Consider the following 12239-nt stretch of genomic DNA (forward strand, 5'->3'; position numbering starts at 1 on the left):
TTAGTACAGTGCTGTGCACACAGTAAGTGCTCAGTAAATACAATTGAATGAATGAATGAACAAAAGCAGCGTGGCCTAGTGAATAGAGCAAAGGTTTGGGAGTCAGAAGGCCCTGGGTTCTAATGCTGGCTCCGGCACTTGTCTGCTGTATCACCTTGGATAAGTAACTTTGTTTCTCTGTTATTCCCGTATTTCATCTGCAAAATGAGGATTAAGACCAGGAGCTCATGTGGGATATGGATTGTGTCCAGCCTGATTGGCTTGTCTCTACTCCAGCGCTTAAAACAGCACTGGGCACATAGTAAGCACTTAACAAATGCCATAAAAACACAGTTATTGGTGTTTATTGAGCGCTTTCTGTGTGCAGAGTATACAATACTAAGCACTTGGGTGAGTACAATGCAACAGAGTTTTTCCCTGCCCACAAGAAACTTAATAGTCTAGATGGGGGGATAGACATTAAAATAAATTGTGAATACCTACATTAGTGCTGTGGGGCTGAGGGTGTTTAAAGGATGCATTTGATTTGGAAACAATGCTTAAAGGGTACAAATCCTGTTGCCTAGGCAACACAGGGAAAGGGAGTAGGGGAAAAGAGGATTTAATTGGGGAAGGCTTAGTTGAAAAATCTTCAGTCTTTCTCAGCAACCACTGTTATATTTGCCAATTACTCGTAAAATGAGCTGCTCCAAATCCGTGGCTTAATGGAAAGAGCCCGGGCTTGGGAGTCAGAGGTCATGGGTTCTAATTCCAGCTCTGGCACTTATCCCTTGTGTGACTGTGGGCAAGTCACTTAACTTCTCTGTGCCTCAGTTACCTCATCTGTGAAAGGATTAAGACTGTGAGCCCCACGTGGGACAACCTGATTACCCTGTATCTACCCCAGTGCTTAGAACAGTGCTTGGCACGTAGTAAGCGCTTAACAAATGTCGTCATACTTATTACTGTTATTATTTCACCTATGACTAGACCAATGTATCTTACAAGTCCTGTTTAATCTATTCTACAGTATGGCTATAGCCAATGCTAAATATAATGAGCATATTTCCCCACTTTTTACAGGTTTTCCTCCCATTCATTTATTTCAGATATCATTAATATCACTATTATTGCTCACATTTAATAAACACTCAGATTATGCAAAGCACTGTAATAAGCCCTGGGATAATTTAACAAAGAGCAATTAAAGCAGAGTCCCTGGCCCCAAATAGCTAACATTATAGTGGGGATGGACAAGTACAAACAGAGAAGGAGCATGGCTTAGTGGAAAAGAGCATGGGCTTTGGAGTCAGAGGTCATGGGTTCAAATCCTGGCTCCACCAATTGTCAGCTGTGTGACTTTGGGCAAGTCACTTAACTTCTCTGTGCCTCAGTTACCTCATCTGTAAAATGGGGATGAAGACTGTGAGCCCCGGTGGGACAACCTGATCACCTTGTAACTTCCCCAGTGCTTAGAACAGTGCTTTGCACATAGTAAGTGCTTAATAAATGCCATTATTATTATTACAAGAAGAAAAATACTCCTCCGGGACTCCCATCAGCCCCTTCTTCTTCAGGTGGAAGGGTAAGGTAACAGCAGCAGCCTGAGACCATCTTAACAGTCAGAGCAGCAAAAAGAAGCAGTGTGGCCCAGTGGAGAGAGCACAGCCCTGGGAGTCAGAAGGAAGTACCTGGGTTCAAATCCCAGCCCTTCCAATTGCTCACTTTGTCACCGTGGAAAAGTCACTTAGCTTCTTTGGGCTTGAATTTCTTCAACCTAAAATGGGTATACCTTTTCTCCCTCCTACATAGACTGTGAGCCCCATGCGGGACTGGGACCGTGTCTAACGTAATTAATTCGTACCTACCCCAGTGCTTAGAACAGTGTTTGACACAAAGGAAATCGATTGAATAGGAAGTGCTTAACAATATCATAAAAAAAAAGCACTGTGACCTAGTTCTCAACGGTGACCGTTGGATGCCGAACCGTGAAGAGCCCAAAATTCCTTTTCTTTAGCCATGATACCCAGTCCTCGTGTTTTGTGTATATATCATGACCTTGTCTTTTATGCTGTATTTGTGTTTTTATAGTTTCATCCTTCTTTCTGTATCCAATAATAATATTAATAATAATGATTGTGGTATTTGTTAAATGCTTACAATGTGGCAGACATCCTACTAAGTGCTGGGGTGGGTACAGGGAAATCAGATTGACAAAGCCCTCTTCCCTCATGGGTCTTGATCTCCATTTTAGAGATGAGGGAAGTGAGGCACAGAGAAGTGAAGTGACTTGCCCAAAGTCACTCAGCAGACAAATGACGGAGCCGGATTAGAAACCAGGTCCTCTTAGTCCCAGGCCCATGCTGTATGTAGTGGACCATGCTGCTTCTCACTGTATCTGTCTCCTGTCTGCTCTTCCCTCCCTTATTCTTAGTTTATGAAACCTTCAGGTCCAGTGACCAGGTCAGTTTTTCATCTGTGTTTTTCCCAGGACTACAGTAATATACACACAGTAAACACTGAGTAAATACCATTACTACTATCAAGAATATAATTCAGTGAGTAGTGAAAAGAAGTTATAAGGCAGCAGTCAAAAAGAGAGTACTTATTTTCCTTAGCAGAGTTACATTGTGATGTCATGTTAAGCATGTTGTCTATTATGACCCCAAGTGGATGGAAGTGTTTAACTCAAGCGCTTAGTACAGTGCTCTGCACACAGTAAGCGCTCAATAAATGCAAATAAATGAATAGAGGGTAGCATGGATCACAGATGGATTACAGATGAGGTAACTGAGGCATGGAGAAGTGATGTGACTTGCCCAGGGTCACCAAGCAGACAAGTGGCAGAGCTGGGATTAGAACCCATGACCTTCTGCCTCAGGCCTGCACTCTGTCCACTATGCCATGCTGCTTCTCAACTTCCCTGCTCCACCTCACATTTCCCTCCACCCCCATCCTCCCTGTCTTGGGGGCACCTGACCTTGGCTTTATCCTTGACTTCCCGTCATCCAACCCATATCCAGTCTGTTGTCATTCCTGGAAATTACTCCCCAACATTTCTGGGATCCTCCCCTAACAAATAGCCACTGTCGTGGTCCAGCCATTTGTGATATCTCAGATTAGCTGTTGCCTCAGCCTCCTCACTGATCTTTCCAAGTGCTTAGTTCAGTGGTTTGCACACACTAAGCACTCAATAAATGTGATTGAATGAATCTCCCTGGCTCCAGTTTCTCCCCTTTCCAGTCCTTACCTCTCACTGCTGCCTGGATCATTTTTCTAAAATGTGGCTCTGGGTACCCCACTCCCCATAAACCTCCAGTGATTGCCCATTCTTCTGTGCATGAAACAGAAAACCCTGACCATCAACGTTAAAGCACTCATTCATCTCCCTCCCTCCTGCCTATTCACTCTGTTCTCCCATTACACTCCAGCTCAAACTCTTCATCCTTCTCAAACTAACTTACTCACAGTGACCCGTTCTCATTTCTCCCATCCCTGACCCCTTTCTCACTCTCCCCTTTTATATCCCTCTAGACTGTGAGCTCATTGTGGGCAGGGAGTGTGTCTGCTAATTCTGTTGTGTTGCACTCTCCCAAGGGCTTAGTACAGTGCTCTGCACATAGTAAGTACTCAATAAATACCACTGATTGATTGATTGATTGATATTACAGACCACCGGAACCCTTCTATCTTCTCCAAAAGGCCTTCTCAAATTACCCCACTCTGTATTTCTCAGTTACCTTCTCAGCCTTTCCACTCCACCTAAGCATTTAACATGACCAAAATCTCCATAGCACTTATCTGTATCTTATATGCTCTAGTGCTATGGAGATTTTGGTCATGTTAGAACCCATGATCTGTATCTGTATCTTATATGCTCTAATATTCCCTCTATATGTTATTTATTTCATTGTCTATCTCCCTGCTAGACTATGGGCCCTTGAGGACAGAGGTTGAGTTTCCTTAGTCTCATTTCCTCTTTTTCCACTCTCTTCTGTGTCGCTCGATTTGCTCCATTTATTCACCCTCCCCTTAGCCCCATAGCGCATACATACATGTCCATAATTAATTTTTTGTTAATGTCTGTGAGCTCATCATGGGCAGGGAATGTGTCTACCAACTCTTTTATGTTATGGTTTCCCAAGCACTTAGTACAGTTCTCTGTTCACAGTAAGCACACAATATATACGATTGATTGATCTTATATTCTTCCAGACTCTTAATACAGTTTTTGGTGCATAGTAGATGCTCAGTAAATGCTGTTGATTAATTGATCTTTACCAAATATTTTTCTCCATCATCCCCCTTCCCCTCCCACCCCCTCTGCCCCAATTCTGCTATACTGTGCTCTCCCAAGTGGGTAGTACAGTGCTCAATGCACAGCAAGTACTCAATAAATACGATTGATTGATTGGGGTAAACTCTCTTCCTTGGGAACATGGGAGCCATGCCTATTCATCACTCCCAAGTAAGTACTTCTGATCACCAACCAACATCTTGTCATTCATTCATTCATTCAATCATATTTATTGAGCACTTACTGTGTGCAGAGCATTGTACTAAGCGCTTGGGAAGTACAAGTTGGCAGCATATAGAGATGGTCCCTACCCAACAGTGGGCTCACAGTCTAGCCCCAGTGCTTAGAACAGTCTCTGTCACATAGTAAGCCCTTAACAAATACCATTATGATTATCCCTGCTGTGTAAAGTAGAATCTTTACTTTCCAATAAGAGAATCCTGTTTGTTTTTTTCCTATTCTCGCTGAAGTTCTAACGAATTTCTATTTTTCTTCACAGAAAGGGCTATTGCGAGACACGAGGTGCGTGAAATTGAACAGCGCCATACAATGGATGGCCCTCGACAAGAATCAGTTGTGGATGAGGAGGACGATAGAGTGATTATTTACAATCGAGTCCCTAAAACTGCAAGCACCTCTTTCACCAACATCGCCTACGACCTTTGCTCCAAGAACAAGTATCACGTCCTGCATATAAATACAACCAAAAATAATCCTGTGATGTCTCTGCAAGACCAAGTAAGCCTTCGTAATATGTCTGGTGTAGCAGCGGGGCTTAGTTGAAAGAATCCGGGCCTGGGAATCAGAGGACCTGGGCTCTAATCCCAGCTCTGCCATATGTCTGCTGGGTGACCTTGGGCAAGTCACTTTGCTTCTTTGCACCTCAGTTTCCTCATCTGTACAATGGGGATTCAAAGCCAGTTCTCTCGCCTTCTTAAGACCGTGAACCCCTGGGGGGACCTGATGGTCTTATTTATGTCTACACCCTTGCTTGCCACATTGTAAGCACGCATAACAAATGCCATAAACATGATTTCAGTAGGCAGATCAGCCAATAGAGCTGCTTGGATTAGTTCTAAGAAAAGGAAAAAAAATGAATTCGGATTTTAATTCCACCACCCTGAATGATGCAACATCATTAATTTCCATAACTACATCTGTGCGAGAGGGGAAGTATGAGGGGAAAGAGAATTAAGCCCCCCAAAAAGTGATAGTATAGGAGAATCTGAAAGACAAGCTCTCTAATCAGAAGCTTATTTTAATAGCATTATTAGAGCTCATGTTCATTAGCTGTTATCTAATTAGAATGGAATTTGCTCGAAGGATGAAGAGCATTAAAAATGCCTTCATTTCAGAGCTGTTGGAGCATAATTTGGCATGCTTTTGTCTGCCTTCTGAAGCAAGAAAGTAGAACGACAGAAATTCAGAAGGTCAGGGTTAACCTGCTTTGGCAGAAGTTTGCAAAAGCCTGGTTTACGGCGTGCATCTTCTGAGCATATTGTTTTTGACTACCCCGGTGTAAGGTTTCACTTGTTATCTTTCCCATTCATTCAGTCAGTCATATTTATCGAGCACTTACTGTGTACAGAGCACTGTATTAAGCATTTGGGAGAATACAATATAACAATAACAGACACATTCTCTGCCTACAACAATCTTACAGTCCAGAGGATGAGCTAATAGGTTTCTTGAGTTACTGTGTTTACTTAATACCACTAGGTGAGATCAAGATCAATATTTTTCCTTGAAAAAATATCCATCAAGGAGAAGGATCAGGTAATGGATGGGGGTTTGGCTGTATTCATTCACATGGGTGTTTTCAACTCATAGCTAGGAATTAAAATTCCACCTAATCACAGAAAGTGGCACATCAATTTAGGAATCAACCAGACTTTCCTGTGGCTCGAACAGATTTCTATGGGTCTCTTCCTTCCATCTTTGTAGAATGACTGGAGATCATTCTTATACCAGTTCAGTGAAGGACCTTTACTCCTCTAACTTTCTGAATTCATCTAAGAGTTTTAAAATTATGTACGGGATTTTTTGAGACCACTCGCTTAAAAATTCCTTATATTTTAATAAATTATTTGATCACTATTGCTGTAGTCACACCACTTACATTACCTCCATAAACTGCTTTGCCTTTGTATCAGATAGAGCCAAAGTTAACTTAACCTGCCGAAATGATTACCCATATTTTCCATAATGTTCAGGGCCTAAGCAGAGTGTCAAAGAATGTAATTCTCCATTCCTGACTCCTGTCCTTCTCTGCAGTCCATTTCCTCCTGCAGTCAGGACAAGTCTACTTGGATGATCCTCCGACACTTCAAACTTAACATGTCCAAAACAAAACTCCTCACCCTCGGCTTCAAGGCTCACCATCACCTCGCCCCCTCCTACCTCACCTCCCTTCTCTCCTTCTGCAGCCCAGCCCGCACCCTCCGCTCCTCTGCCACTAATCTCCTCACCGTACCTCGTTCTCGCCTGTCCCGCCATCGACCCCCGGCCCACATCATCCCCCGGGCCTGGAATGCCCTCCCTCTGCCCATCCGCCAAGCTAGCTCTCTTCCTCCCTTCAAAGCCCTACTGAGAGCTCACCTCCTCCAGGAGGCCTTCCCAGACTGAGCCCCCTCCTTCCTCTCCCCCTTCCCCCCATCCCCATCCCCCTGCCTTACCTCCTTCCCCTCCCCACAGCACCTGTATATATGTATATGTGTTTGTACATATTTATTACTCTATTTATTTATTTTACTTGTACATATTTATTCTATTTATTTTATTTGGTTTATATGTTTTGTTTTGTTGTCTGTCTCCCCCTTCTAGACTGTGAGCCCGCTGTTGGGTAGGGACCGTCTCTATATATTGCAAACTTGTACCTCCCAAGCACTTAGTACAGTGCTTTGCACACAGTAAGCGCTCAATAAATACGATTGAATGAATGAATGAATGAACTCCTCAGCCTCCCTCCCAAACCCTGTCCTCCCCATGTATTTCTCTTCACAGTAATAATTATGCTATTTGTTAAGCACCTACTATGTGTCAGAAACTGTACTAAGCGCACCACTCTCCTCCCTGTGTCACGATTCCGTAACCTTGGAATTGTCTTCGACTCATTTCTCTCATCCAATCCACATACTCTAATCTGTCACCAAATCCTTTTGTTTAATCCTTCACAACATTATGAAAATCCTCCCTTTCCTCTTCATCCCATGATCCAAGCACTCATTAAATCTATCCTTCCTTGATTACTGCATCAATTTCCTCATTGTCCTCTCTCTTCTATCTCTCCCCACTCCAATCTGTCCAGATTGTGTTTCTAAAAAAACATAGTCTACATCTCCCCACTCCTCAACAAACTCTAGTGGTTACCCATGCACCTCCAAATTAAACAGAAATGCCCTATATCAACTTTAGAGCACTTCATCAGCTCTCCCCCTCTCACAAATTTCCTACAATAATGATAAATAATAATAATAATGGCCTTTATTAAGCGCTTACTATGTGCAAAGCACTGTTCTAAGCGCTGGGGCGGTTACAAGGTGATCAGGTTGTCCCTCGGGGGGCTCATAGTCTTAACCCCTATTTTACAGATGAGGTAACTGAGGCCCAGAGAAGTTAAGTGACTTGCCCAAAGTCACACAGCTGACAATCGGTGTAGCTGGGATTTAAACACATGACCTCTGACTCCAAAGCCCGGGCTCTTTCCACAGAACCATGCTGCTTCTCAACAGCCCAGCCCACACACTTCTCTCCTCTAGCACCAACCGACTTCCTGTATCTTGAGCTCGTCCATCTTGTCACTAACCCCTTCTTCACATCGTCTGTTTAGTGTATTACTCCCTCCCCCTTCTTATTAGATAGACCATCACTCTCCCCACCTTCAAAACCTTGTTAAAATCACATCTCCCCCCAAAAGCCCTTCCCCAACAAAGCCTCATTTCCTCTACTCCCTCTCTCATCTATGCACTTGACTTTTTACCCTTTAAGCACTTGATATTCACCCCATCCTCAGCCCACCACACTTACGTACATATCCATAATTGTTTTAATGTCTATTTCCCCCTCTAGACTGTAAGCAGGGATCATGTCTACCGACTCTGAAGCAGCGTGGCTTAATGGGTAGGGCATGGCCCGGGAGTCAGAAGGACATGGGTTCTAATCCCGGCTCTGCCATTTATCTGCTGAGTGACCTTGGACAAGTCACTTCACTTCTCTGGTCCTGAGTTACCTCATCTGTAAAATAGGGAGTAAGAGTGTGAGCCCCATGTGGGACAGGAACTGTGTCCAACCCGATTAACTTGTATCTACCCCAATACTCAGCACAGTGCTTGATGCATAGTAAGCACTTAACAAATACCATAAATATTTTTATTTTTTTAATTATTATTATTATTGTAGTCTCCCAAGTACTTGGTACAGTGCTCTGCACAAAGTCAGAGGTCAGTTAATTCCATTGATTGATTGGGATGCTCCTTAAAACACCATCAGCCTTGGGATCCTGAGTACCGTTTTGGTTTTCTGAGCATTGGCCCTCTGGTGATATTCTTCTGGGAGAGAGAGAATGCGGAGTAAACCATGGCACCTGCAAGGTTGGGTAATTGTCATATCTCCGTATTCCAGCCGTCAAGGATACCAAACCCCAGAAATCGCTATCGATCTTTCTCAGTGATGTGAAAATTATGTTCATTTGGGCCCATTTTCTTTGATTCCTCCCAGTTTAAACTGCATGAAATTATCCACACCTCTTCCCATCCTTTAGCACTTAAGGTTTATTCTCTATCAGATACACTCTTTTTGAAAGCTTCACTTAATTTTTTAGTCCATTAGTACTTCAGAAATCATGCCCGAACCCCAACTGGGAAGATTTGTTTTTAAGAGATCTGTTGTGTGATATAGCCCTACTCACAGAGCTACTCCATCCCACCCCCTACCTCTACTTTGGCTTCTGTCAGATTCTTAATTATCACCAGGAAAATAGGTTCCACAATCTCCCTCACTTACCTATCTCAAAACCCTGGCAAGTTTCATCTCCCTGAAACAGGGATATTTGCCCTAGTAGATTTGCATTTACATTCTGTTGAATTATTGGTGTCCCGATTAGAACCAAAGATCATAGTAGTCGATTTCTTGGTAATTTTCCTATTTTTAAAACTGCTTGGTGTATTTCTTTTGAGAGCATATATATCATCAATCAAAAGCCCACTAACATGGAAAATCTTTAATTCGTGACAAAGCCAGAAGTGCGTAATTTTGTATGTGGGGAAAGTTTCATCAACTTGCATCCTAGGGTTCCCAGATACGGGACTGTATTTACTCAAAGGCATATAGCACACAACCCCTCAATGCTTTAGAGGTTTAGACTCATTCTGCCACCCATATCTCTAAAATCTACGAAAGTCCAAAATCTGAGAAACTGCTTGCTGCAAGGATTGTCGATTTTTGATTGACTACTGAAGTCCCTTTTTTAGAGGTCAGAGCATTGTGCCTCCAGCTATCAACATCCTTCAAAACATCCCAGGGGGAGGGAAAAAAACAGCATAGTATAGGAGGGGAAAGATTGGAGGAGAGTAAGTTTATATCTAACCTAAATCTCTCTTCCTGCAATTTAAATCCATTTCCTTCTCTTTTCTGTGGTAAATGGAGAACATTCCATCCCTATCTTTTTTTTTTATTGCTCTGTGCTCTTGAAAGCTAAAGCCAAAGCCTTAACTTAGATATCTGTAATACAATTCACTCTATCTTTTCAACCAGTTGGGCTGGTGAAAGGTATTTACTTGGATAACACATCCTTTGCTTCCCAGACAGTAATGGGTGAGTGAGTGTTAATTTGGAGCCAGGCTCATCAGTCGCATATCTCCCTTACTGCTAATGGATTTGCAGGACCTGAAATGATGATGATGATGATATTTGTTAAGTGCTTACTGTGTGCCAGGCACTACTGAGTGCTGGGGTGGATACTAGCAAATCAAGTTGAACACAGTCCTTGTCCATTATGGGGCTCACAGTCTCAATCCCCATTTTACAGATGAGGTAACTGAGACCCAGAGAAGTAAAGTAACTTGCCCAAGTCCACACACCAGACAAGTAGCGGAGCCGGGATGAAAAACATCATGAAATGTATGATGAGCAACAGCTAACAAATCTCCACCATGTCTTTTTTCTATGAAAGTGTCTTTAACTCCAGATTTAACTTCTTCCCCGTGATGAAGCCCCAGGAAGTGTTCTGAAGGTGTTGAAGGACAATCAGCATATCATTTAAGAATCATTTACTCAGTTTCAGTAAAGAAAAGAAGAGCCAAAGTGTGGTCTAGTGGAAATAGAATAGTCCTGAGAGTCAAAGGACCTGGGTTCTAATTCCAGCTCCATCACTTTCCTGTTGTGTGAACATGGGCAAGTCATTTAAATCTCTGTGCCTCTGCTATCTCTTCTATAAAATAGGGATAAAATACCTGTTCTCCCTCTTAGACTCTTAGCCCCATATGGGACAGGGACTCGGTCCAATTCTCTTTTATTGTATCAACCCCAGTGCTTAGTACAATTCTTGGAACATAGTAAGGGTGTAAAACAAATGGCACAATTATTATTTATTATCATTATTATTACTATTGTTACTAGAGTAGCTTCAGCATTGTCAAGTCTTCTCCAGATTAATACCTTTGGGGTTTTAATAGGTTAAACTTTTAAGAAGTTTCATAAATTATCATTTTGAACTTTTTTTTGTGGTGTACGGTAAGTGCTTCCTATGTGCCATGCACTGTACTAAGTGCTGGGATAGATATAAGCTTATCAGGTTAAACACAGTCCCTGTCCCACATGGAACTCACAGCCTTAATCTCCATTTTTCGGATGGGGTAACTGACGCACAAGGTCACACAGCAGACATATAACAGAGTCGGGATTAGAACCCATGTCCTTCTGATTTCCAGGCCCATGCTCTATCCACTAGGCCATGCTGCTTGTCAGCACAATAATAATAATAATAATGATAGTATTTATTAAGCACTTACTATGTGCAAAACACTGTTCTGAGCGCTGGGGAGGTTGCAAGGTGATCAGGTTGTCCCACAGGGGGCTCACAGTCTTCATCCCCATTTTACAGATGAGGGAACTGAGGCCCAGAGAAATTAAGTGACTTGCCCAAAGTCACACAGCTGACAAGTGGCGGAGCCGGAATCTGAACCCATGACCTCTGACTCCAAAGCTCTTTCCACTGAGCCACACTGCTTTTCCATGTGGGAATGTGGGAATTCCCCACATGTGGGAATCCACAGCTCCCATAATGTTTCCCAAGCCAAAATACCTAAACATGGATGGTATTGTTTCCTGCCCTGGCCAGTTATAATAATAATTGTGATAGTTGTTAAGTGCTTACTGTGTGCCAGGTACTATACTAAGTGCTGGGGTGGATATAAGCAAATTGGGTTGGACATAATCCCTGTCCTTTATGGGGTTTACAGTCTCAATCCCCATTTTACAGGTGAGGTAACGGAGGCACAGAGAAGTTAAGAGATTTGCCCAGGGTCACACAGCAGGCAAGAGGCGGAGCCAGGATTAAGAACCCATGACCTTCTGACTCCTAGTCCTGTGCTGTATCCACTACATTATGCTGCCTGTCTGTGGGGCTCACAGTCTTAATCCCTATTTACAGATGATGTAACTGAGGCCCAGAGAAAAATAATAATAATAATAATGGCATTTGTTAGGAACTTACTATGTGCAAAGCACTGTTCTAAGCGCTGGACACTGTTCTAAGTGCTGGTAAGTGAAGTGACTTGCTCAGGGTCACAAAGCTGACAAGTGGCAGAGCTGGGATTAGAGCCCAAGGCCCTGCTGACTTTGAGGCCCTAGCTCTGTCCACTAGACAACACTGCCTCTCAATTTGCCTCTCAGATAGTCCAGGCTAGAAAAAAATGGGCGTGATGGAGGCAATTGTCCCGAAACCCATTTTAGGTACCCAATCTGG

The 12239-nt window shown here is 43.0% G+C and overlaps 1 protein-coding gene across 1 annotated transcript in view; it reads left to right on the forward strand.

The window, feature by feature from the left end:
• The window catches only part of HS2ST1 (heparan sulfate 2-O-sulfotransferase 1), a 225589-nt gene that overhangs the window by 169432 nt on the left and 43918 nt on the right, over positions 1-12239 (forward strand). The window contains exon 2 of the mRNA XM_038745855.1: positions 4776-5014. Within this exon, the coding sequence (XP_038601783.1) occupies positions 4776-5014 (239 nt within the window). The remainder of the gene's footprint in view (positions 1-4775; positions 5015-12239) is intronic.

The sequence above is a fragment of the Tachyglossus aculeatus genome, chromosome 4 (genome assembly GCF_015852505.1).
Source record: "Tachyglossus aculeatus isolate mTacAcu1 chromosome 4, mTacAcu1.pri, whole genome shotgun sequence".
Taxonomy (NCBI): domain Eukaryota; kingdom Metazoa; phylum Chordata; class Mammalia; order Monotremata; family Tachyglossidae; genus Tachyglossus; species Tachyglossus aculeatus.